The sequence below is a fragment of the Oncorhynchus keta genome, chromosome 24, assembly GCF_023373465.1.
Source record: "Oncorhynchus keta strain PuntledgeMale-10-30-2019 chromosome 24, Oket_V2, whole genome shotgun sequence".
Classification (NCBI taxonomy): Eukaryota; Metazoa; Chordata; class Actinopteri; order Salmoniformes; family Salmonidae; genus Oncorhynchus; species Oncorhynchus keta.
This window is the reverse complement of record NC_068444.1, coordinates 32,605,656-32,631,007: the sequence shown is the minus strand read 5'-3', so window position 1 is coordinate 32,631,007 and position 25,352 is coordinate 32,605,656. Positions and strand designations below refer to the sequence as shown.

At 43.7% G+C, this 25,352-nt stretch overlaps 2 protein-coding genes across 8 annotated transcripts; one reads left to right on the top strand and one right to left on the bottom strand.

Annotated features, from left to right (window-relative positions):
* Positions 1-1,071: 1,071 nt before the first annotated feature.
* LOC118357407 (protein unc-13 homolog D) lies at positions 1,072-14,123 on the top strand. 5 transcript variants are annotated; one of them, XM_035734468.2, is made up of 34 exons: positions 1,072-1,232; positions 2,134-2,166; positions 2,290-2,340; positions 2,571-2,627; positions 2,777-2,884; positions 3,064-3,123; positions 3,217-3,283; positions 3,482-3,662; positions 3,849-3,893; positions 3,988-4,059; positions 4,153-4,222; positions 4,469-4,573; positions 4,914-5,006; positions 5,106-5,206; positions 5,290-5,407; positions 5,496-5,617; positions 7,706-7,796; positions 7,898-7,954; positions 8,095-8,192; positions 8,332-8,383; positions 8,467-8,597; positions 8,726-8,846; positions 9,675-9,827; positions 9,982-10,077; positions 10,271-10,477; positions 11,008-11,082; positions 11,208-11,287; positions 11,456-11,570; positions 12,437-12,508; positions 12,659-12,742; positions 12,825-12,945; positions 13,033-13,156; positions 13,332-13,549; positions 13,625-14,123. In XM_035734468.2, exons 1-34 carry the CDS (start codon positions 1,170-1,172, stop codon positions 13,735-13,737), a joined length of 3,354 nt encoding a protein of 1,117 aa, XP_035590361.2. In that variant the 5' UTR covers positions 1,072-1,169; the 3' UTR covers positions 13,738-14,123. The 5 variants fall into 5 exon arrangements, with proteins under 5 accessions (XP_035590361.2, XP_035590360.2, XP_035590359.2 ...); XM_035734467.2 differs by having other exon boundaries at positions 11,208-11,293; XM_035734466.2 differs by having other exon boundaries at positions 5,088-5,206.
* unk (unk zinc finger) lies at positions 13,746-25,336 on the bottom strand. 3 transcript variants are annotated; one of them, XM_035734471.2, is made up of 15 exons: positions 24,426-25,336; positions 23,304-23,536; positions 22,589-22,798; positions 21,683-21,859; positions 21,402-21,532; positions 21,157-21,292; positions 20,905-21,022; positions 20,639-20,726; positions 20,157-20,524; positions 16,470-16,683; positions 16,110-16,205; positions 15,835-16,020; positions 15,497-15,678; positions 15,064-15,324; positions 13,746-14,917 (listed from the first exon to the last, which is right to left on the bottom strand). In XM_035734471.2, the coding sequence occupies exons 2-15, from the start codon at positions 23,450-23,452 to the stop codon at positions 14,765-14,767; spliced, it is 2,469 nt and encodes an 822-aa protein (XP_035590364.1). In that variant the 5' UTR covers positions 23,453-23,536; positions 24,426-25,336; the 3' UTR covers positions 13,746-14,764. The 3 variants fall into 3 exon arrangements, with proteins under 3 accessions (XP_035590364.1, XP_052334128.1, XP_035590366.1); XM_052478168.1 differs by having other exon boundaries at positions 23,304-25,336; XM_035734473.2 differs by lacking the exons at positions 23,304-23,536; positions 24,426-25,336 and adding an exon at positions 23,034-23,254.
* Between the last annotated feature and the right edge of the window lie 16 nt (positions 25,337-25,352).

The following is a 25,352-nucleotide window of genomic DNA, read 5'->3' as shown; positions in this document are numbered from 1 at the left end:
TAAAAACAAATGGGAACTCGGAAATCTCGGACTTCCGACTTCAGTGCATTCAAGACAACTGGGGAAAAAACTAGCTCTGACAGGAAAAAATAGTTTTGAACGGTCATTTGCTCTATTTGGTTCTTAAACGGTAAACGTAAACGGTTTCCGTTACAAGATGTAATTAATACACCCCAGGTTTGATGAGTACATTTTGTGGTCAGTGTAGGCTGCAAAAGCCCATGGTGCTCCCCACCTTCTTTAGCTGTGATATTCCAAGAAGTCTTTCTCTTGACTGTAAGTTCTGTGCTGTGCTTTACCGTGGAGGGGTTGAGCTCCCAACTTCCAAGTTAAATGTATTCTTATATCTTGTGTCAAGGGCGCAACTTTGGTTTAAGAAGTGTATGGGGGGGGTTGCTTCCACATTCCAATGATAAAACTGGGGGGGACAAAAGTGCAATTTCAGAATGTGGGGGGGACATGTTGCAAAAGTTGCGTCCCTGTCTTGTGTTATATTTTTACATAACAGGATTGCTACTGTGGACATTTCAGTGCCGAATGCAAAGCAACCATGTTCAATATTTACATTTTATTGCCTTGCCTAATCTACACATAACAGGATATTGCCATGTGGCATGTGTAAGGCCCTGAGAGCCATAGTTATAGCCTTCTTGGTCAGGCAAGTCTCAGACCCCTTACATTGTGTTGCACACTGAGCTTAGACCATGTAATGTAAATGTAAGCAATGTTGCCTAAACCAAGATGTTGATGAAGTCACAGAGGTTCACTGTAGCTTCTAGAGGAAGCTTGGTGTTGATGGGCTTATGAGTTTTGTTGAAACAGAGACAAATGAGAAGAGAACACCATGCAGGGGAGAGAGAAACATGCCATGTTCTTGAAAGTGATGGATCGTGTGTGTGTGTGTGTGTTTGTTTTATGCGTTTGAGTGTGTGTACACTACTGTATACAGTTTGCAAGAGAAAGATGGCATTTGGACAAAGATAAAGAAACGGTTGCAAGTTACAGCAACCACCTTCAACAGGAAATGATGACTTCCTGTTGCTAAGCGATAGCACAGCTCTCTCGTATAGCCTCTCATCCACTAGACACAGCAGACAACACACAGCCACACACACTCAGTCGTACAGTCTCACCAAAGACGGGCATTTGGCTGTTCGTCCACCTCAACCATGATGACAAGCCAGGATGGATTCTCCAGAACGGAAGACGACCTACTACAACCTCCAGATCAGGCAAGTACCAAACTTTGTCATGTAGAAAATACGTGAATTTAATGTGTTCAAATTTGTAATACGCAACTAAATAAATCCAAAGCATTCGTCTTCTGTGAAACACCTTTATTGTACTGGCATTGGCCCATCTTATTAGAAAGGGTTTATATTGCATGTTTGGCACTATGTTTATCATCAGGCTCATGTGTGTGTGTTTAGAGTTTGATGTCTTCTTAGATAACAGTTTGGGAGGCTGGTTGTCTACGGATGCTGAGGTCAAATTGGTTTGCAAAACTTTATTTCCCGCATCAGTTAAGTTTTGAGTGACTTCAAAATACCTTTTGTATTGAGAAGAAATGTGTCATGATCATTGATGTTTTAATAACACTTTAATTATCGTTAATGTACTCGTTGTGTAAGCATTACATGCAGTCCATTTGGTATTTCTAGATAAGATGTGACCATGACTCATACTTCGGTACTACTCGGAACTACATGAGGTCAAATGATACTGTATGGAGAGGGATATGTTTTCACTTTTCATAAAAGAACCACAGACAAGATATCCATAGTTTTAATACCCGTGTGTGTGTGTTCATGTTTTATGTGCATCATTTGTTATCCAATCCTAAATTTGTGTACAGAGACTGGAGTAGTGTAGTTTCTTTATCGCCTTCAATGAGGAAGTCCCTGCCAGAATCGATGCCTATCTTACTTGTGTCACCCTGACTATGCATGGGATTGTTTCACATTAAAACTCAGACATTTCTCAAGCTCCCCACTATTGCATAATTGCTGTGTCCCAGCAGGTACATTTGGCCTATCTATGGCGTGGATTTCTAGGATAAGTATAGGGCCAGGGGTTTCTTGACCACCAGTGGCTAAACTGTGTTGTTTCCCTTCCACATTTGCCTCCATACAGACTCATGGCTCAACTTGGAACAGACAGAGACAGGTAGAGTGAGAAGAGACTCTATTTTAAATATGCACAAAATATGAATGCTATTTTGCGATACATGCTTCCCAGAACCAAGGTTTCCTGTATTACGGTATTGTGTGTAACCCCTCTGTCTGTCAGAGCTCCCCTGCCCGTAAACTGGGGATGACCAGGAAAGAGAAGGACACGAGGGTAGGTCCAGCTCCTTTTTTCTCCACATAGGGACACGGGTGGTTAATCAGTATGAGCTAAAGCCTCGTGCTGCAATGAATATCATACTCAATGATGTTGTGTCTTGATTGTATTTGTCATTATCAAATAAACTATTAAGTAAGTTTGTACACCATCACTTTATGAACTCTGACTTCAGCATTTCCTGAATACAGCACACACAGTAGATAACAGGATCGATGTACTTTCAGGACTTTAAAGAGAATGAGAACCCAGAAGAGAAGGAGAAAAGACATAAGGAGCAAGAGGTATCATCGCTGCAACTTACAGGAATTGTGCTCGTTTTCATTGGCTTTTTCTCTACAGCAGGCTGTATTAGTAGTCCTTTTAGAGTCCCTTTTGAAGGTTCATGTTTGTCCATCTTCTCTCTCTTTCTCCCACATCTTCTCCCTCCCAGCTCAAGTCGCTGTATAAAGAGCTGCTGTACACTATCACCCACAAGCTGGGGAAGCCACTCTCGGCAGAGGTCTTCACTGACAACCAGCTGCACCAATACATCCGAGAGGTGATAATCTAAACGAACAAACTCAGCTAACCCTATAATGTACTAACCCTCTCATTTACATGACATCTAACCACACTCTCTCTGTCCTCAACCTCTCACAGACCAAATGCTGTGCTCTGATTATTTCATTGTCCCAATACTAATACCTTGTTGCTATCAAACTACCCCTCCCCCTTTAGGCTTTCTCTATGGCAGTGGATGAACACCAGAGTCTGACAGAGAGGGTCCAGAACACAGAGGTGAGTTAGCAGAGGAGTTTCAAAGGTCTATGAGAAGCCATTTGACCCAGCAGTATATACCTATACAGTATCTAAGGGGGATCTTGTCCACAGCCTCCAATCTACTGTCTGATGGCCACTGTGAAGGAAGCCAAGGGCATCCTGGGAAAAGACGTCAGTGGTACGTCATCCTCACCTCAGATCTGTGAACACAATTCATTTCACTTAGGGTGAACTATTTTAATTATCTGGAGTTGGCAAGAGATTTCTCTATTTTGGTTGGTCCCTTTAGGAACAACAGATCTGGCAGAAGTATTGTGGCATGCTGACCTCCAGAACTATAGCTGACCTCCAGTGGGTTGTGTTATGTTGTCCCCAGGTTTCAGTGACCCATACTGCTTACTGACCATCCTGGAGGATGAGAAGGAGAGCAAGACACGACGGTCCAGACCTAAACCCCGTAAAGCCGTGGTGAAGGACGCCGTCTCAGACGAGAAGGTTTACACGACAGACACAAAGAAACAGACCCTCAACCCCATCTGGAACCAGACCTTCGTACTGTGCGTGAAGGAACATTTACATAGAACATAGAACCTATAAATATAACAAATCTATGAGTTTACTTTACATAGGGTGCCTTGAAATAGCCTGGTCCCTTGAACATCCTGACAAAGTAAACACTGAAGCTTCTCCATGTGGTGTCTCTCATGGAGATTGTAAACATATTTCTTCCCCTGGGCTGGTAGGGAGTTTGAAGACACTGCAGTGGCCAGCTTCCACATTGAGATGTGGTGAGTTTCCAGTAAACCACTGTTCTGTTAGGTTGAAGTAAAATAAACTCAATCTGTTACTTCATATTCATTCTGAACAATCTCTCTCTCATAGGGACAAGGATGAGGAGTTGTCTCTGGCACAGAAGCTAGAGGAGATCCGAACCAATTTTCATGGGCTGAGGAGGTAGAGCTTGCATACACACATGCACTCGCTCGCTCACACACAAACACACACACACGCATTATCCCAATGTTGATTGTTTGTGATCGCATTCAGGATGATCAAAGATGCTAAGAAGGAGAAAGGCCAGGATGATTACTTGGGAAACATTGTGCTGAGACTGGAGGTAAAAGCAGTTCCAAAACATACATGCTCCCCCACCCTGATGCTCACCAAGCAACACTCCTAATGTGTGTGTGTGTGTGTGTGTGTGTGTGTGTGTGTGTGTGTGTGTGTGTGTGTGTGTGTGTGTGTGTGTGTGTGTGTGTGTGTGTGTGTGTGTGTGTGTGTGTGTGTGTGTGTGTGTGTGTGTGTGTGTGTGTGTGTGTGTGTGTGTGTGCGTGTATGTCTGCGTGTGTGCGTGTGTGTGAAGGACCTGCATTGTACAGAGGATAACTGGTATGTTCTGGAGCCGAGGACAGAGACTTATCCAGATCGGGGCCAGTGTCATCTGCAGCTCAAATTCATCCATAAAGAGGTATGGAGCTCAAGTCCCTCTACAGCTCTCTAGTGGCAAATTATGTTTAATAATAAAGTTAAATTTGTCAACATAATGAACACACCAAACCAAAATTGTCAATCTACACATCTAGTCAGATGAGAGAAACACCCAAGGAGCAGGGTGGTCTTTCTCTTACAGTAACTGTGAGATATATATATTTTTTAAACAATGTTTTATTAACAGTTAGTAATAGTTGTTGATCTATAGTAAGCTCAGGTTATCACTTGTAGTTGGCGATGTGTCTGCTGTACAATTGTATTTTATTGTATGTGAAGAAAGAAACAGACCGATTATAGTGTTTGTTTGTCTGTGACAGAGAGACGGGACATTGAGTGCTGGTCGTAGTGCTTACGTCAACTACTGTGGGATCCTACTGCAGTTTGTCCAGTCACACATCTCTAAGCAGCAGGTAATACATGTTTAGTTCCAACATTTGACAGTCATACATACAGTACATACAGCCTGTACATCTAGTGGTTCATCTGTGAAGGTAATACACCTGCCTCAGGGTAGTGTTCCATGGAAGGGGGAGTTGTGTGGGGAGGGACAGACCCTGTTGGACCTCTACGCCACTCAGTGTAACCTCTCACCTTTCCTGCAGGACCTGGCGTAAGTAGGCTACCACACACTCAAAACACATACACACATCTACACTCGTTTACATGTTCAAATTGACACTATATGTTTTATAGGAAGTGGATGGCCTACAGTAAACTATACCAGAGTTTAGAGGTGGACTCCTCAGTGCTGCTCCAGCAGCTGACCAGTATAGAGTACCACTGGCACCAGCAGGATCTGCCCTACCAACAGGTAAGACAGGCTTTACTTTGCTTTGATTGCATATTATATACTGTGTATATCATTTACTAAGGAAATAAACACAAACATATGTGTTCAGAAACAGGAGCTAGGGGACTCTCTCCGTGGTTTCCTGCAGTACGGACTGTGTCTCGTGGCCAAATACAGAGACATCTTTCCCCCAACGCAGGACGCTACCCCTCGCTTACACAGACTGCTCAGGTACCCTGCTGTATGTGTGTGTTTGTATTTGTATTTATTATGGATCCCCATTAGCTGCTGCCTTCCTGGGGTCCATCAAAATTAAGGCAGTTATACAATTTTAAAAACATTACAATACATTCATAACAGATTTCACAACACACTAAGTGTGTGCCTTCAGGCCCCTACTCCACTACCACATATCTACAACACAAAATCCATGTTATGATGTGTGTGTATGCATGTGTCTGTGTCTATGTTGGTGTAGCTTCACAGTCTGCGCTGTTCCATTGGGTGTATTTCTATCTGTTTTTTTCAAATCTGATTCTACTGCTTGCATCAGTTACCTGATGTGGAATAGAGTTCAATGTAATCATGGCTCTATGTAGTACTGTTCACCTCCCACTGTCTCTTCTGGACTTGGGGACTGTGAAGAGACTCTGGTGTCATGTCTTGTGGGTTATGCATGGGTGTCTGAGCTGTGTGCTAGTCATTTCAACAGACAGCTATGTGCTTTCAACATGTCAATCAATACCTCTAACAAATACAAGTAGTGATGAAGTCAATCTCTCCTCCACATTGAGCCAGAAGAGATTGACATCCATATTATTCATGTTTTTCTCTCTGTGTACATCCAATGGCCAGCCGTGCTGCTCTGTTCTGAACCAATTGCAGTTTTCCTAAGTCCCTCTTTGTGACAGCTCACCACACGACTGAACAGTAGTCCAGGTGCGATATAACTAGGGCCTGTAGGACCTGCCTTGTTGATAGTGCTGTTAAGGAGGCAGAGCAGCGCTTTATTATGGACAGACTTCTCCCCATGTTAGCTACTGTTGTATCAATATGTTTGACCATGACAGTTTACAATCCAGGGTAACTCCAAGCAGTTTAGTCACCTCAACTTGCTCCATTTCCACATTATTTATTACAAGACTTTGTTGAGGTTTAGGGTTCAGTGAATGATTTGTCCCAAGTACAATGCTTTTAGTTTTTTAAATATTTAGGACTAACCTATTCCTTGCCGCCCATTCTGAAACTGACAGCGGCTGTTTTAATAAACACATTATATATGGAACAATTCCTGATTCTACCTGGATTATGTTGGAGAGGCTTCCATTAAAGAACAACCTCTGTGCTCTGTTAGACTGTTAACTCTTTATTCACAATATAACAGGGGGTGTGTTGGTTCTGGTTTTCTGTGCTCCGTTTTATTTACTTACCAAATAAGGAACACTCAAAATGTGCACTTATAAATCATAACAGTTTGAATCAAAATACAGCTGTAGACTGAAGTCAAAGATCAAACATCACATATACAACTGATGCCTCTCATGAGATCTGCCCCATAGGAAAAGTCCGAGTTGCTTTTATCATGCTTGTAGTCAACCCCCTGTGATGTCACTGCATACGTACTACTCCTCAGACCAAGCCCATGCATACACGGCTATACTAACTGGCAAGAGATACAATAGTTCCAGTGTTTTCTAAGGCCTCAGTAGTAAATGTCCACTCCCCCAAGTTGATTTATAGAGGTATGTCTGACGAGCCTCTTATCTCTTCTACTCCCCTGCAGGTCTCTTTGTTTATCTTTGAAATGCTTTCTCACAGACCCCATTTCTTTAAAAGAGGCAGAGACTTAAAAAATATAATTTTAATCTGTAGTCTAGGATCCTATAAATGTAGAGGAGGAGGGGTCCCATAGCCCCTCCCCTTCTATTAATACAACATAAGCATAATCAATTATTATAATACATCAAACATTTGGTGCAGCCCCTATCATGACCCCAATTTGACCCATCAGGTGTAAAGCCATAACACTTACATTTTTCCGACAGCAGACCATGATCGATAATGTCAAAAGCCGCACGGAAGTCTAACAAAACAGACCCCACAATATTTTTATCATCAATTTCTCTCAGCCAATCATCGGCCATTTGTGTAAGTGCTGTGCTTGTTGAATGTCCTTCCCTACACGCCTGCTGAAAGTCTGTTGTCAATTTGTTGACTGTAAAATGTGCGTGCGCGCGCGTGTGTGTGTGTGTGTGCGTCGTATATTATGTGTTTATTAAAACAGAGCTAATGAACAACCTGCGTGTTGTTTTGTTCTAGAATCCTGTCTCAGGTCTGTAAGACGCAGGCCTTTCAGAAGCTGAACGCAGCTCAGTTTGACCTACATGACGAGGTCAACGAGGCTGTGCACGTAAGTACACATAGAAAGACTACTATTATGTGTACAGTTAATACTGTGAACGATCCACAGAGCTATTACTCTGTAAGACTAAACGTCCTTGTTTGCCTCAGTCTGGTACACAGGAGTGGTTCGCCATAAAGAAAGGGCAACACCAGCCCATGACCAAGGTAGGCTACAGACAAAGGAAGAGAGACCCCCTCCCACATATCAATTTCAAAGCACATCATGCACTTCTTTACACACTTTCCCTTTACACACATTCTGTAACTTTATCTCTCTTTCCACCCCCCTATTTCCCTCTTCCCAGGACCTGACAGAGACCGTGAGTGCTCTCTCTAGACTGATAGGTGAAGTACAGCAGGACATCAAGCACAACAAGGACAGCTGGAATAGAGTGTTTGTCAGGTAAGAGACAGACAACCATACAGAATATAAGTATGGTGGGAGGTGTCATTATCTGTTTGTGATATGAATGGACTTGAATGGGGTTGTTTCTCCCTCTCTCTCTCTCTCTCTCTCTCTCTCTCTCTCTCTCTCTCTGTAGTGCTGTGCAGGTGGATGTGTTCACTGTAGTCTACCAAAAGCTGGACTTCCTGGTAAGTGGAGTCCAGTGTTTTTTACTCTCTACCTCTCTCTCTCCTCTGTATAACTCACACCTTTCCCCCTCTCTCTCCTGTAGCTGGCGGGGGAGGTGAGACACACTCTAAGCCTGTTGGAGGGTGAGATGGAGCAGAATCTAGCCAATAGCCTGTTCCCTCTCTACCTAAGTCTACAGGTCATCCACAAAGACAAGGCCTTCCTACAGAAAAGGTCAGATATTACTCCCTTATGCTACATACTCAGTAGTACACACTACTTACACACTACTCCCTTATACATACTCAGTACTTCACACTACTACACTATATAATAGAGCTAAGGCTGTTGTGTTGTTTCAGGGGTAAACTGTTGGAGCTGACTAACTTCCATGAGGGCTTCCGTGAGGCGCTTCCCTATTGGTTGAACAAGGCCTTCAGCACCACTCAGGACAGGGTGGAGAGAGCTGTACAGGTGGACCAGGTAACATACTGTTATAACTAAGCACCTAGAATAGAATGGAATTCCACCCACTCCTCAGTCAAAACTACCATTATCCCGTCCATTCTCCCTCCAGCAGAGGCGGGACTTCAGCCCCTTCGCCAAGTTAAATACACACACCTGCAGGCAATTAGTGGCAGCCCGACAAACCTCCAGTTGATACCTTTCGGTGTTGGTAGTAGTTCAGTAGGTTATACCTTTTACCTGTCGATGCATTTATTGAAAATACATCTGTACCATCCTGTCATCCCTGCTATTACATTCTATGATTAAAATAGGCTATAGCCTTTTGGACTGTTCTCCATCTCTCTGTGTGTTCTTACCGACACAATTTCCACGGTAGCCCATACCAACATCAGCAATACAACCTATACAGTTATATTATTCAATTGAATAGTAGAATAGATACCAGCTACAATATTCACTGTACACCTTAAAGTTGCACTCCAGTCTCCTTCTTCACCTGATATACTCAACAAAGGGCACATCTCGATAGGTGGTCGAGGTATCCTCATGATTTGGCACAAGTGGGAGGATTGGACTTTCCTATTTTGTTCTCTATTGCTCCTCTACTTTTCCCTCCAAGCAAGGGGGAGGCCGATGACATCAGAGGGCACCATCAGACCAACATCTTGAAGTTTGCAACAAACAAAAAAAGCACTATTTTCCTCAAAACATATTTGTCTACATTACTGTATTTATACGTGGGATATTGTTTTTCAACAGGAAAAGTATAAAAGAAAAATGTCTGGAGTGCGTCTTTTAAAGCCAGGTAAGATACTTACTCCCTCCCTCCCGCTCTCCCCCAAGCTCCAGCCGCTGCAGTCGGGCCCGGTGCCCATAAAACACAGCTCGTCGGCAGTAGACCTGGTGACCTGTGTCCAGCCCATCTGTCAGCTGTGGGAGCAGCTCTCCTGGCCAGACCCTGAGGAGGCCTTCATGCTCATGGTCAAACTCACTGAGGTACTGCATCATAAACATACATCGTCATGCAAGTACACATAGTATCTCATCATAAGTAGACAAGGACATGCTCTATCGTACATTATCATACACAGATTTACTATTGTTGGCATACACGTTTTTTGCTAATTTTTCGTGTGTGTGCACGGTTCAGGACGTGTGTAAGATTGTGATGAACTACTGTCGTATCCTGAAGGAGCGGGTCAGGGAGCTGTCTGAGAACTCAGACCCCGGCAGGGCTGTCAACATGGTGAGGGGAAGAACACTCCTCCCTCTATCCGCTTCCACTTTCATTTATTTTCCTTTCTCTCTTTCTACTTGTGTCCATCTCGATCACAATCTTTGTTTGTGTGGCTATCTCCTCCTCTCTCAACTACTTTTAAGTGAATTATGTACATGGCCATCTCTCTGTGTCTCTCCCTCTTTCACCCCCCCCACCCCAGCTGTGCGTAGTAGTGAATGACTTGGAACACCTGAGGTCAGTGCTGATCCGCCTGCCCCAGCAACTGAACTGGGCAGGGCTTCGAGAACGTACCCTTCACGTGATAGGGGACCCTCAGTTCCACAACGTGCTCCCCTCACAGCTGCTGCATGCACAGGGGGTCCTCAACAAAGAGATACACTCTGCCTTAGAGACCGTTGGACGGAAGGTAGGGGCGTAGGAGAGAGGGGTGGGGTTCAATGGAGGAGAGTCAAAAGAGACCCAGAGCAGGGCTGCGTTCAGTACGTTTTTACGTTCTGGAACGTTCAATTGAACGGAAACGGTGCTGTACTGAACGACCAGGTAAAAACCGGGGAGGGTGTGGGTTGGGGAACGCTGTCAGCATGGCCACTTCCCTTTAAATACATCACTCAATGCTTCAAGCCACACCCACCAAACGGGAGCAAAACATACCTCAAAGTCTGTTCAAGAACTTACAAGAACATTTTGGGGAAACGTGTCGTTCAGTACAAACCGTTCCGCAACGTAGCAAACGTTCAGGCGAACTGAACGCACCTCAACTCACATTTTGAATTCAGTCTTGGCCTCTAGCATTTCTTAATGAACCAAATCTAAAACAAGGCCAAACCAGGAAGTTCAGCCGCCCTTTATGACCCAAACGCTTCAGAAATTGGCCTATAGTCACCTTCATTAATATAGTTTATAGTTATTGAAGTAGCTCTCTCTCGCTCTCTCCAGCTGAATTCAGACATTGCGATGTACGTCCGCAGCATGTCTACTCGATGCAGAATCCCCTCCAAGTCCACGGAAGAAGTAAGAAACTGCCGTCAGCCATTTCCGATTCAGCAATACTGAATTTATCGACAAACATTTCCTTGACTTATGAAAAGCATATTACTGTAACTGACACGAACTGTTCCATGTGTCCCCTACCGTAGGCTGTGGTTCCCCTGATAAAATATCTAGAGAGAGAACTGCAGTACATGAATGAGAACCTAGTCCAAGAGAACTTCAACAGGTACAGGTACACACACCTGTAGCGCCGATCACACACTCTTTCTGGTTCAACTAGTGGTGAACATGTATCACCCTCTTTGTTCCAGCATGCCTGTATGAATATCTTAGAGTAGTAGTTGCCAAGCCTTTCAAATATTCTCGTCATCTCCACTCTTCCTTCCTTCCCCAGTCTGTTGACTCCGTTGTGGACTAACTCCATAAGGACCTTATACCAGGTAGCTACACAGCAGAAGCAGGAGGATGGACTCATGGTGTTCTGTCAACGACTGCAATTCACACTCCAGGTTAGTTAAGTACTGAGTACACACTCCAGGTTAGTTAAGTACTGAGTACACACTCCAGGTTAGTATGGTACCGAGTACACACTCCAGGTTAGTTAAGTACTGAGTACACACTCCAGGTTAGTATGGTACTGGGTACACACTCCAGGTTAGTTAAGTACTGAATACACACTCCAGGTTAGTATGGTACTGAGTACACACTCCAGGTTAGTATGGTACGGAGTACACACTCCAGGTTAGTATGGTACTGAGTACACACTCCAGGTTAGTATGGTACTGAGTACACACTCCAGGTTAGTATGGTACGGAGTACACACTCCAGGTTAGTATGGTACAGAGTACACACTCCAGGTTAGTATGGTACTGAGTACACACTCCAGGTTAGTATGGTACGGAGTACACACTCCAGGTTAGTATGGTACTGAGTACACACTCCAGGTTAGTATGGTACAGAGTACACACTCCAGGTTAGTATGGTACGGAGTACACACTCCAGGTTAGTATGGTACTGAGTACACACTCCAGGTTAGTATGGTACTGAGTACACACTCCAGGTTAGTATGGTACTGAGTACACACTCCAGGTTAGTATGGTACGGAGTACACACTCCAGGTTAGTATGGTACTGAGTACACACTCCAGGTTAGTATGGTACTGAGTACACACTCCAGGTTAGTATGGTACGGAGTACACACTCCAGGTTAGTATGGTACGGAGTACACACTCCAGGTTAGTATGGTACTGAGTACACACTCCAGGTTAGTATGGTACTGAGTACACACTCCAGGTTAGTATGGTACTGAGTACACACTCCAGATTAATACATTATTCTTAAATACACACTTCAGAACATTTCTGACTGTGTTGCAGTGTCTGGAGCAGTGTTTTCATGCTGAGGGGAATGGAATGCCTCTGGATACTCTTCACGTTGACAGCTACAAGGTGAGTTCATGTTGGTTACATTTCACATTATATTGTTAGAAACATATATGGTTCTATAAGGACATGTAGAAACATGAAATGGGGGGGGGGGGGCTTGGCTTATAAACACTATACAATAACTCTCTTTCCTCTCTCTACTCATTCATTGAGATTCTGAAAGCTCATCTGACACACAACTCTCTCAACTGCCAGCAGCTCATAGAGAAATTTCTGGATAGAAAAGTATGGGAGCAGGTAAGAGACTATTTCATTTGTGTTGTATAACAGTAAAAAGCATTGCTATAGAGAATACATTGCATCTGTGTTTGTGTAACAGAAGGTTTACAGTGGAGAGAAGTACGGCGCGGTCACACTCCTAGCATCCTACAGGAGGTCTGACCATAGACTTAGAGTGGAAGTGTTGAATGCAGCTAACCTCCTACCTATGGACTCCAACGGTAATTGGTTTCCTCTCCTTGACTCCTTCTAGACAGGTCAACGAGACAGGTTCTTACAGATCAGATATGTCTCCTGTCTCTCTCCAGGTTCCAGTGATCCGTTTGTCCAGTTGCGTCTGGAGCCTGGTCATGTGTTTTCTGAGGTGGAGCTTCGCACCACCCAGATCAAGAACTGTGACCTTAACCCCCTGTTCGACGAGGCCTTCGAGTTGTAAGCACTAGCTCCAACTGCTGCCCTTCCATCGCTACATTGGTGGCAGCGGATAATCCAAGTCTCTCAGATCTTTTCCACTTTAACCTTGCCTCCTACTCATCCCTGCCCTTAGGACCCATACAAGTAATTCTCTCTCATTCCCCTCTTCTTCTTTATGTACTCCCTCTGTCAGTCTGGTGTCAGTGGAGCAGTGCCAGGCTGCGGGGGCATGTCTGGTGGTGACAGTGTTGGACTATGACACCCTGACAACAGACGACTTCGAGGGGGAGGCCTTCCTGGCTCTGAAGGCAGTGCCGGGGGTCGGAGGGGGATCAGGGGACAGACAGGGGCACCAGCCAGACCCCTCCCCGGCCCAGATACGCCTGCCGCTCATGCACCCCAAACCAAACGGTATGATTTGGAATTCAATTATGTGAAAATGAAACACAAAGGTGTATGATACTGAAGTGTGTGTGTTCTCTCCAGATGACAGTATCCTGAAGCTGTTGGAGTCGAGGAGAGGAGAGAGGGAGGCTCAGCTGTTTGTGAAGAAACGCAGACAGAGAGAGAAACAGTCACAGGAGGGGAAACAACAATAACACACAGCTTCATCCAAAAATATACATTTGTTTTATTTTTTTATACCAAAACACACAAAAATGAATCACTGTTGGTGGATGCAGTAGGACAAGGTGTGAACTTTGTGCCAAGTCTATGTATAGAAGTAATCATGTCTTTTCACTGGTTATCAACACACCCCTGCTGTTTCCAAAGCCTGACACCTGGTGTAGTCAGTGCATGTAGCAAGTATGACATACAAGAACTATGTATATTTGACATGAGTTTGACATACTGTGAAATATCAAAATGCTTACAAATGTAAATTATGCCCCAAAAACATTATACATAGATTTTTATAAAAAGAAAAGGCTGGCATTTGAGTTAACGTGAAGCGCCTTGTTATTAAAATGAAAAGTCGGCATAATTTCAGACTACACAATTGAATAGTACATTTTTCTTGATTGTGTTAACATGCTCCCATCTTTCCGGTTAACAAAGAATAATAATATTAGACTGCAAACCTGAGTCAGTCACGCACAGAAACTATCTGTAAGCAACACAGACTGCTGCGTCCAAATAGTTTAACATGGCTTTCCTTCCTTAATCTGCAATTTCTTTGTATGCTTCCACCATATGTCCTTCCTGTAGTTTCAGATCAGTGTGAAGGAGACAAGGAGAGGAAGCCTTTTTATACTATTGAGATGCAGCCCTATTCTTCCTCAGACTATAAGTCTCCTTAGCAAAAACAATAATAACTAACGGTAAAAACTAAAACCTTGTACTCCTTCAAATGGTGGCCCACTTAGGCTGCACCATGAGATGGCTGTCTGGATCATACATGCCTTTAACAACTGAGTCAGATTTGTGGTTTAGCTTGTAATGGTTAAAGCCAGGTCTGTGGTTAAAGCTGATCCTGAATAATTTCTTATGGACGGGTAGTGCATGTAAAAAAAAAAAAAAATCTGATCTTGAATCAGTGACTATATGGACCGGAGGCTGGTCTTTGGGCTGGTCTTTGAGTGAGGATACCATATCTATATATGGGCTATAGATAGTGGAGTTCGGTCAGGATAACTGATCTAGGTTCTGTTCTGGGCAAAGGGGGCACTCTGTAGAGCTGGTGCAGCTGTCACACAGTAGACCATGTCCACAGGGCAGCGAGACCGATCCCTGCTCTCCACACGTCACACAACATTGACACTGCTTTCTATACACCACCTGGATAAGGGGAAGGAAGAGGGGGAGAGGAGAGGTAAAATAAATGTCTGCTGGTTAGTTGGGGAATGTTTCACATCAACAAGCATAGCTCTGTGTGTATGTGAGTTTGCATGTGTATACTGCAAATATCAGTGTGTCTCCTTTACCTGTTCCACAGTGTGTAGACATGTACAGAGCTGGGCCTGCAAACTGAGGACAGACTCTAGAGGCAGTCTGTGGAGCAGCTGGAGCTGGTGGAGGCCCAAGTGAGGGTTCTCTCCTGTCCTCATGCTCTCCAGCGCCTCCTGGAGAAGGGAGGTCTGTCTCTTTGCCGCCTCCTCAGCCTGCCTGGCCCGCTCTGCTTCAAGAGCTGACCGACCGGCCGAGCCACGAGACTCCTCTGCATCAGACTTCAACACCGCCCACGACTGGAGCGAGAGCGGGATGTTGAGTAGGGGAGGGTGATGAGTGAAAAGAGGGAGAGAGCAACAGAGGGATTGAATTGAAGGAAAATGTTTTAGTCTGACCCATCTGTTGGTTTATTTGTGTACACTAACATGCGCACACACACAAACCCACACCTACTCCCACTTCTCGTACCTGTGCTGTATGTCTCCAGGTGTGGTCCCAGTGTTTCAGTAGTCTGTTAGCATCGTCTAGTTCCTGTCGGACCCGGGCTGTCTCCATGCTCTGGCCCATGGTGGGTAGCAGGGCCGGGGGCGTACCGGGAGAACCCTGGCCTGATGGGTGCTCCCAGATACTACTGCTCATACCATTCAGACCTGCAATACAGGAGACATGGAACACATGAGACATGTATTTAGCTGAGGTGTCTTTGGAATGTATGGGAGAATTAAAGAATTATACACATTTTAAAACCCTCTAATTTTGTAAGATTTGGGAAGAAAAACACATGATCTAAAAAGATATCCACAAACCTAAAGAGCTATGCGATGGCCCCAAGAAGCTGCTTTCTGATTTGCTAGGCTGCGATAGATGGGAGGAGAAGAATGGCGATTGGTGGGCTCTGATTGGTGGAGAGGGCGAGGGGGAGCTGAAAGGGGCAGAGCTGCAGAGGGTTCCTGGAATGTTGACAGGAGCAGAACTCTGGAGCTGATTTCCTCCTGCAACATCAATCAATCAATAATTTAATTAATCAATCAATCATGAAATTCCACTCAGGTGTGTGCGTGTGTCTTGCATCCATACTCACCCAGCATGGCTCTGGGAAGAGCCGAGCTGCTGTCCAGACTTCTCTGCAGGGCAGACATGCCAAAGTCATTCAGGTCCAGGTCATCCAGAGCTGATTCTATACAACACATTATCAACCAAAACATCAGCCTGTCAGATCTGTCCCACATTATCAACCAAAACATCAGTCCCACGGCAATCAAGTGGCAATATTCTTCAGCGATATCCCATGTAATTGCCCCTCAGAGATAAATAAAGTTTTTTTAAATTGAATGGAATGTTATTAAGTGAACTACAATAGTTAGCTACTTTTACAAATGGCTAGCTCCTCTAAGAGTAATACGAGTTTAAAAAGTCTACTGTGCCTGTGTGACTGACTCACCCACTACAGACTCAACGGTGTCGCTGGTGGGATAGAAGGGCAGTGCGTTGGCATTCATGCCCGGGAAGAGGCCTGGTGCTGGGGCTCCATGGTGGTGGTGGCCCTGGTGGAGGGGTCCAGGAGGGGCAGGGCTGGGAGGGGTGGCTGCCAGGCTGGAGGGAACACTGGAGGACAGACTCAGAGGACTACCCACTGGGAGGAACACCAGCAGGTCCTAGAGAGAGCGAGAAGGATGGTATCTTCTATACAGACTAGTGTAGATATAGTACAATAAGCAATGTCACCTGATAGTTTCTGCCTTACAGAGACATCAAGACAATGAATGACAAGCTGGCTGAAGCAGCAACAGACACCCAAGCCAATAATGTGTAATTATCAAAATGAAAGGACCAAGGCACTCTTCATATAATTAATTAAAATGCCTTTATTTGTATAACATGTTCAATAGAAACAAGGTTTTAAAAATCAGACACGTTTCAGCTGCATGGCCTTCGTCAGAGAGGACAAAGAAATAATACAATGTCCTCTTTTGAACAGCTTTTCCAATTAGCCCTAATTAGAAGAGGGAGTGGTTACACAACTGATTGGACACACCTAGTAAGCAATACTATACACATTAAAAAGTTAAATACAGTAGCTATGTTATCATAAAAATACAACTCCAAGCTAGAAGTATTAGAACACTTAGAAAGGTAGTTCTAACCTTAAATATGACTGGGAGAAGTGTCAAGAATAAGAAAGCAATATATTCCATAGTACACTAGAACACAGAAAAACACGAACAACAACAGTCTAAACATAGCTGAAGGCAATTGAACAAAATGTCCACTAGATGACATCAAATTGACCTATAACAAACCTACAGGAAGGGTGAGAAATCCAGATCTTCATTTAAACCAGGGTATTTAGTGGACTGTAGTGTGTAAATCCATATCTTCATTTAAACCAGGGTATTTAGTGGACTGCAGTGTGTAAATCCATATCTTCATTTAAACCAGGGTATTTGGTGGACTGCAGTGTGTAAATCCATATCTTCATTTAAACCAGGGTATTTGGTGGACTGCAGTGTGTAAATCCATATCTTCATTTAAACCAGGGTATTTAGTGGACTGCAGTGTGTAAATCCATATCTTCATTTAAACCAGGGTATTTAGTGGACTGCAGTGTGTAAATCCATATCTTCATTTAAACCAGGGTATTTAGTGGACTGCAGTGTGTAAATCCATATCTTCATTTAAACCAGGGTATTTAGTGGACTGCAGTGTAAATCCATATCTTCATTTAAACCAGGGTATTTAGTGGACTGCAGTGTGTAAATCCATATCTTCATTTAAACCAGGGTATTTAGTGGACTGCAGTGTGTAAATCCATATCTTCATTTAAACCAGGGTATTTAGTGGACTGCAGTGTGTAAATCCATATCTTCATTTAAACCAGGGTATTTAGTGGACTGCAGTGTGTAAATCCATATCTTCATTTAAACCAGGGTATTTAGTGGACTGCAGTGTGTAAATCCATATCTTCATTTAAACCAGGGTATTTAGTGGACTGCAGTGTGTAAATCCATATCTTCATTTAAACCAGGGTATTTAGTGGACTGTAGTGTGTAAATCCATATCTTTATTTAAACCAGGGTATTGAGTGGACTGCAGTGTGTAAATCCATATCTTCATTTAAACCAGGGTATTTAGTGGACTGCAGTGTGTAAATCCATATCTTCATTTAAACCAGGGTATTTAGTGGACTGCAGTGTGTAAATCCATATATTCATTTACCAGGGTATTTAGTGGACTGTAGTGTGTAAATCCATATCTTCATTTAAACCAGGGTATTTAGTGGACTGTAGTGTGTAAATCCATATCTTCATTTAAACCAGGGTATTTAGTGGACTGTAGTGTGTAAATCCATATCTTTATTTAAACCAGGGTATTTAGTGGACTGTAGTGTGTAAATCCATATATTTATTTAAACCAGGGTATTTAGTGGACTGCAGTGTGTAAATCCATATCTTCATTTAAACCAGGGTATTTATTGGACTGCAGTGTGTAAATCCATATCTTCATTTACCAGGGTATTTAGTGGACTGCAGTGTGTAAATCCATATCTTCATTTAAACCAGGGTATTTAGTAGACTGCAGTGTGTAAATCCATATCTTCATTTAAACCAGGGTATTTAGTGGACTGCAGTGTGTAAATCCATATCTTCATTTAAACCAGGGTATTTAGTGGACTGTAGTGTGTAAATCCATATCTTTATTTAAACCAGGGTATTTAGTGGACTGCAGTGTGTAAATCCATATCTTCATTTAAACCAGGGTATTTAGTGGACTGTAGTGTGTAAATCCATATCTTTATTTAAACCAGGGTATTTAGTGGACTGCAGTGTGTAAATCCATATCTTCATTTAAACCAGGGTATTTAGTGGACTGTAGTGTGTAAATCCATATCTTCATTTAAACCAGGGTATTTAGTGGACTGTAGTGTGTAAATCCATATCTTCATTTAAACCAGGGTATTTAGTGGACTGTAGTGTGTAAATCCATATCTTTATTTAAACCAGGGTATTTAGTGGACTGTAGTGTGTAAATCCATATCTTTATTTAAACCAGGGTATTTAGTGGACTGCAGTGTGTAAATCCATATCTTCATTTAAACCAGGGTATTTAGTGGACTGCAGTGTGTAAATCCATATCTTCATTTACCAGGGTATTTAGTGGACTGCAGTGTGTAAATCCATATCTTCATTTAAACCAGGGTATTTAGTAGACTGCAGTGTGTAAATCCATATCTTCATTTAAACCAGGGTATTTAGTGGACTGCAGTGTGTAAATCCATATATTCATTTAAACCAGGGTATTTAGTGGACTGTAGTGTGTAAATCCATATCTTTATTTAAACCAGGGTATTTAGTGGACTGCAGTGTGTAAATCCATATCTTCATTTAAACCAGGGTATTTAGTGGACTGCAGTGTGTAAATCCATATCTTCATTTACCAGGGTATTTAGTGGACTGCAGTGTGTAAATCCATATCTTCATTTAAACCAGGGTATTTAGTAGACTGCAGTGTGTAAATCCATATCTTCATTTAAACCAGGGTATTTAGTGGACTGTAGTGTGTAAATCCAAAAACGTCATGTTTTGCGGTGTTCTAGTGTACTATGGAATATATTGCTTTCTTATTCTTGACACTTCTCCCAGTCATATTTAAGGTTAGAACTACCTTTCTAAGTGTTCTAATACTTCTAGCTTGGAGTTGTATTTTTATGATAACATAGCTACTGTATTTAACTTTTTAATGTGTATAGTACTGCTTACTAGGTGTGTCCAATCAATTGTGTAACCACTCCCTCTTCTAATTAGGGCTAATTGGAAAAGCTGTTCAAAAGAGGACATTGTATTATTTCTTTGTCCTCTCTGACGAAGGCCATGCAGCTGAAACGTGTCTGATTTTTAAAACCTTGTTTCTATTGAACATGTTATACAAATAAAGGCATTTTAATTAATTATATGAAGAGTGCCTTGGTCCTCCTTTCTTTTTGATGACCAATTTACCCCTTTTGCCAAAGAGCACCTTCTATCTACCAAAATGTACCATTGTGTACCGTAGTAGCGCTTCCCTTCCTCCTCTTTCTTTCTTTGTAATTATAGTTCGAAGCTGGTTGATTTTGACAACAATAAAAAGGTACCTGTTTGCTGTGATGAGACGCCATTTCTCTGTTGCGCTGGTCCATGGTAAAACTCTTCTGTTTGGCATGGTCTTCCCTCTCGTACCCCGGTGCCCTACCGTACCCCCCTTCCCCAGCCCAGGGGGAGAGGGGTTCGCCTCCCCCACACACGTCCTCACACAACGACAGCACCCTCCCTAACAGGCCCTGTTCTGCCACACACACCCCCCCTGATGGGGAGAACGGACCTCCAGACAGAGACCCAGATCTTCCACCTCGGCCCCCAGGGCTGGAGCATCCTTCCTGGGCAGGGTGAGGGTCTTGGGGTCCTGGGGGGAGAGGTGGGGAGCTGGGGGTCTGAAACGAGGGTTCTTCACTGATAGGGGGCTCTAGGGGACAGGAGGAGAAAGAGTAGATCAGTTACTTACTTGTTAACTATCATTTTACAACACGATTTTGCTAACTTTCATTTTACAACACGATTAGGGTGTTGAGACACTTACTGTTGTCAAGGTGTGCAAAGGCACAGAAGGGGCCCCGGGGGCAGCTGCCACACTGCTGCATATCGTTACACTTCGTGGACTTATAGATCTGGAGAGGCACATCAGACAAAACACACCGTCAGTTAATATAGAGTTCTAATTTGTGTTAAGCAAATGTGGCTAACTCGAACTTTGGAACAAATCTGCCAATGATATAAACGGATGACCTAGTTATAATTTGAGACAAGGAGCATGTTTCTGAAGTTAGGACGGACCGCATCACGTACCTCAGGGTGAAACTGCTGCTCTGTGCGTGTGTGGCAGTACTGGCATCCCTCTGCCACCTCACACTTACTGGGATCTCCCCACTCCTCACTGTGCTTCACCGCTGGGCACGGCAGCGCTCTGGAGAGAGAGAGAGAGACCCCACACGAGACCCCACACACTTTAGTGTTGTTTTTGGGACACAAGTAAAAAAATCTATATATTTTTAAACAGGTCATGTGTGTGTCAAATGGATGTGTGTGCATGTTTTGTACCTGTATTTGTGTTTGTGTGGACTACGCCGCCTGTCTTTGCTATTGTGGTAGTACGGACAGGCGTAACCTTGGCGACACAGACGAGGAGGCTTTTTACACAGATCTGTCTTGTAGTGGGACAACACATAGGTGTTATCTACAGAGAGAGAAAGGGAGAGAAATGTAGTAGCATTGGAATCATGGCCTTCACATGGAACAGCCATTGATCAGTTAAAGGATGTGCATGTGTATGTGTATATTCGTACCCTGCCAACGCGGTTCCTCACTCAGGATCTTCTCAATGAGGGCGGTACTGGCCGCCAGCCCCGACTGGCCCTCCCCCCCTCCTCCCTCAGCAGCCCCCGACCCCCCCTGAGACTCCATCACCTGCACCTCCCTGGAGAGGGGAAGAGGGGCGGACATGGCAACGAGACCCGTTAGAAAGTGGAACAATGAAACAGAAATCTCTGGCTTTGGGTCATTAAACTAAACCTTAATTTGAAGACGAACAGAAGATGTGTCTCCGCTGCACTGTATACTCCTGTACCTGACGTCGTAGACGGGACATCGTAGGTCATGTGATCCGTGTGCGAAGGCGCAGTGGGAGCCGTTCTTACTGCAGTGGCCCTTCCCGTCCGTCTCGTGGATACAGGAGCCCGTCTTATAGTACCTCAGGTGGTACCGCCGCTCTGTGTCGCCCGCCGTACGATGCAGGTACGGACATCTGGAAATCACAAATTGGGAAAACAAACTACACGTCTTGCTGGGTCATGTGATACGGTCTCAGAGCCACAGTCTTCCGCATCAGCGTTCCCCTTGTGTGTGTTAATAGGCTGAGTGTGTGAAAGTGATAATGTGTCAGCACTTCTCCTGATTGCCTGAGGCATGGCCCAGAGGGGGGCTGTTTTCAGCTGCAAATCACAGCAGTCAACAACAATCACCTCAGCTATTCAACTGAATGGGTACACCTCATTGATAAACAGTAGCCTCAATCTGAAAAGAAAACTCAATCTCAGATTCTTAGGTGCTGTATTATGCAATGCAGAGCATGTTCTGTGTATCTTTTGGATGCAACTCATCACACCGATTGTCAGTCTGCACAGTACGGGGCCGTTTGTTCACTTGGTGTCGGCGTGGTGTGTTTATAGGGACCACCCGCTGCTGGCCATTGACGGTCATAATTTTCACCCGTTTCTACATGTACAATCGGTTTGCAAATTACTGCCGACACTCTGATCAGAGGTGCAAAGTACTCTCAGCCGAGCAAATCCTACCAGTCTGTCCATGCCTTTAATGTGGGGAACTCAAGAATTGACCCAATAGGGCAGATTTGAGACCCCCCCAAAAAACATTGGTTTTAGTGCACCATAAAATAGTGAAGAAAACAAGTGTCTGTCTACTGTACCAATAGATAAACCTAAAATATTTATCTTCCTCTCTCACACACACTTACTCATCCCCGTCAGAGCAGGTGCCTGTGCCCTCGTCGTATTTGGTGCAGTAGACGTCTGGACTGTAGTTGAAGGTTCCGTCCCGCCTGCGGATGGGCCTGCGGCGCCGCTGGTTCAGAAAGTGCCAGTGGAAGCAGGCAAAGGGCCGGTGCTGGGTACACTTGTGCTGCACAAACAGAGGACACTGTTCTGTCCTGAACTCCTTCAGATACCTGCATAAGGGGGGCAGAGAGGGAAAGAGAAGAAATGGGTAGAGATATAGGAGTAGGACATTAGTGCATGTGGTATATTTAATAACAAAAAAAGAACAATAGCAAGCTGCACTTCTTAGTTATCACAACTTTTCACCCATGTTGCAGATGTAAACATGCACCCTCCGACTCGCTCTCAAAAACACACTGACACAAAGGCAACTTATGAACCATTAGACCAATTAAAGTGTCTTACACTGTAATTTGACGGCATATTATCATATCCTGACACAAAATGCCCCCAAACAGTCCAGGGCTACTGTACAAATCCAAACCACGCCAACTCAGTCAACAGTAGGCCTCTCACTTATATTGCCTAACTAGAACTGGTACACACTAATGCAGACCAGCGATAGCTGGTAAAAAATACTTAAAATCAAACCCGACAGGAGCAATTTAACTAATTATCCTAACGTCAGTGGTTTTTGGGTGTGTTTATACACGTGAGGTTGTGTGGTCTACGTACGTGTAGTGTTGAGGCTTCTCAGGCTGTACGTGCAGGACGTTGGCGGGAGACGTCGTGCCACCTGCGGGCGAGGAGGATGAGGAGGAAGAAGGTCCACCGGAGGTCGTAGCCCCCGACGAGGACGGGGGCTTTGTGTGTGTTTTCGACATGTTTTCCTCTTTGAAGCTTTTGTACCAGCGTTCTGTTTCCAGTGTGCGACAAAGTCCGCATTCTTTACCGATGCGCGCTTGCGCCTGGTACGAGGAAGTGGAAGCGTCAGTTCGAATGGTTTGCTAAGAACTGTGGGGCATGTAGTTCAACATCGTCTGTCCCCTTTGCCTTTAAACTGTGTTTTAGCGTCTAGAAACGTCAATAATCATTGCTTGTGATACGGCCTTTGAAACGTTTAAGCAAGATTTGGTTCCTGCAATTCTACACATTTTTCCATTGGGCGAAGTAACATTTTTGCAATTTTATTTAAAAATATATATTGCAATTCTAGTTATGTTGGCATGGGGTAGAGATTCGTTAAAAAAAATATGTTTTACAGCTAATTTCCTACAATTCTAATCCATTTAGACATTGGGTGGAGACACATTTTTGCAGTTTTAAAGCTAATTCCCTGTAATTCTACACATAAGTGACTGTTTATGCATGGAGCCAAACATGCCCTTATCTTTCATCAGTGAGAAAGAATAATTATTTAAATTAAAAATATATACACTTACTATAGGAGTTTTTAACAGATCAATACAACTATGGTACGAGTGCCTCCACCCAACGAAACTACAATTCCCAAGTTAAGCTTACACACAGGTGTTCGGAGCATGCTAAATGGCTAATTAGCACAGGTGGTCGCCTCTTGTCTGCTCTCCGTAAACAAGCGCTGTAAACATGGAGATATGGTCATGTGGGAACACCAAAGGTGTCAGCAGGCTTCAGTTCAGCTGGTGCCTAGCAGAACTCGGCTAGCCGAACAAATGTGCTTGCATTCTCTCTTAAATTCCATGATGATCTGGATGCGACTTCCAAATAGAGGGAAAGGTAATCCCTGGATTAACTATCTGATGTTAGCTAAATGTAGTAATAAATAATGGACAATTCTGTGAACTGTCTTGGGCAAGTTTTAATTTGATACAGTACCTGTTAGCAAAGTTGTCAACTAGAGAGGCTGTGCAGGAATTGCAGGGATTTGTAGTCTTGCATGATGTGGCGCAGTGGTCCAAGGCACTGCATCTCTGTGCTAGAGGCGTCACTACAGACCCTGGTTTGATTCCAGGCTGTATCACAACCAGCCGTGATTGGGAGTCCCATAGGGCAGCGCACAATGGGGCCCAGCGTCGTCCTGGTTAAGGTTTGGCCAGGATAGGCCGTCATAGTAAATAAGAATTTGTTAACTGACTTGCCTATTTTTTTTAAATTGAACCTTTTATTTAACTAGGCAAGTCAGTTTAAATAAAGATGTCTACTTTTGATGCTAATGAGCATTTTTTTTTAATCTTAGAGTAAATAGAGCCTAAAAGTTACCTTGTCCGAGAGAGAATCAAATGATTATCAAAACGTCACGCCAGGGTAAGCATACACAAGACACAGACAGCCCTGTTTGTAAAATCTCGTATGAGAAAAATGAATGGTGGAAAAACAATTGGAACCATTTCCCTGTTTGACCGCTAGGTTTTATGGGTATTTTGACACCTCCACTGTGTGGCTCTATTGAAGAATAGCTACTGTTGACCAATCTCCAGGATCCGAACTTCAGTTTGCCTCCAGAAAAATGCGGTTTGCCCGAACAGAGCGAGAAAGAAAAAAATCACACAATTCAAAAACTTACTCATAATATATGCACGAACTCTTCCGAACTATTTCGGCTGTGAAGCATGTGGACGCCTTAACCCTATCAAGGTGTATATCAATTCAACCTAACATGTTTTCCTTGTTCTTTCTCGCTGATATGAAAGATAAGGTCCTTATAATTGCACAGAATTGTTAGAACATGTTGAGACATGTTATGAATCCCATTTTGTTAAAAAAAAAAAAAGAACATTGAAATGGCAATATTTTCAACCAAAG

What these genes read in the sequence shown, in the direction of transcription:
- LOC118357407 (XM_035734464.2), top strand. Translation starts at nt 1,170, where the DNA reads ATGATGACAAGCCAGGATGGATTCTCCAGAACGGAAGACGACCTACTA. An exon ending in GAGCTGTACAGGTGGACCAG is followed by an intron (nt 8,847 to 9,674) that starts GTAACATACTGT and finishes CTCTCCCCCAAG; the next exon opens with CTCCAGCCGCTGCAGTCGGG. An exon ending in CCGGCAGGGCTGTCAACATG is followed by an intron (nt 10,078 to 10,270) that starts GTGAGGGGAAGA and finishes CCCCCACCCCAG; the next exon opens with CTGTGCGTAGTAGTGAATGA.
- unk (XM_052478168.1), bottom strand. Translation starts at nt 23,452, where the DNA reads ATGTCGAAAACACACACAAAGCCCCCGTCCTCGTCGGGGGCTACGACC. An exon ending in GAGAAGCCTCAACACTACAC is followed by an intron (nt 22,799 to 23,303) that starts GTACGTAGACCA and finishes CCCCTTATGCAG; the next exon opens with GTATCTGAAGGAGTTCAGGA. An exon ending in CTTTGCACACCTTGACAACA is followed by an intron (nt 20,525 to 20,638) that starts GTAAGTGTCTCA and finishes CCTGTCCCCTAG; the next exon opens with AGCCCCCTATCAGTGAAGAA.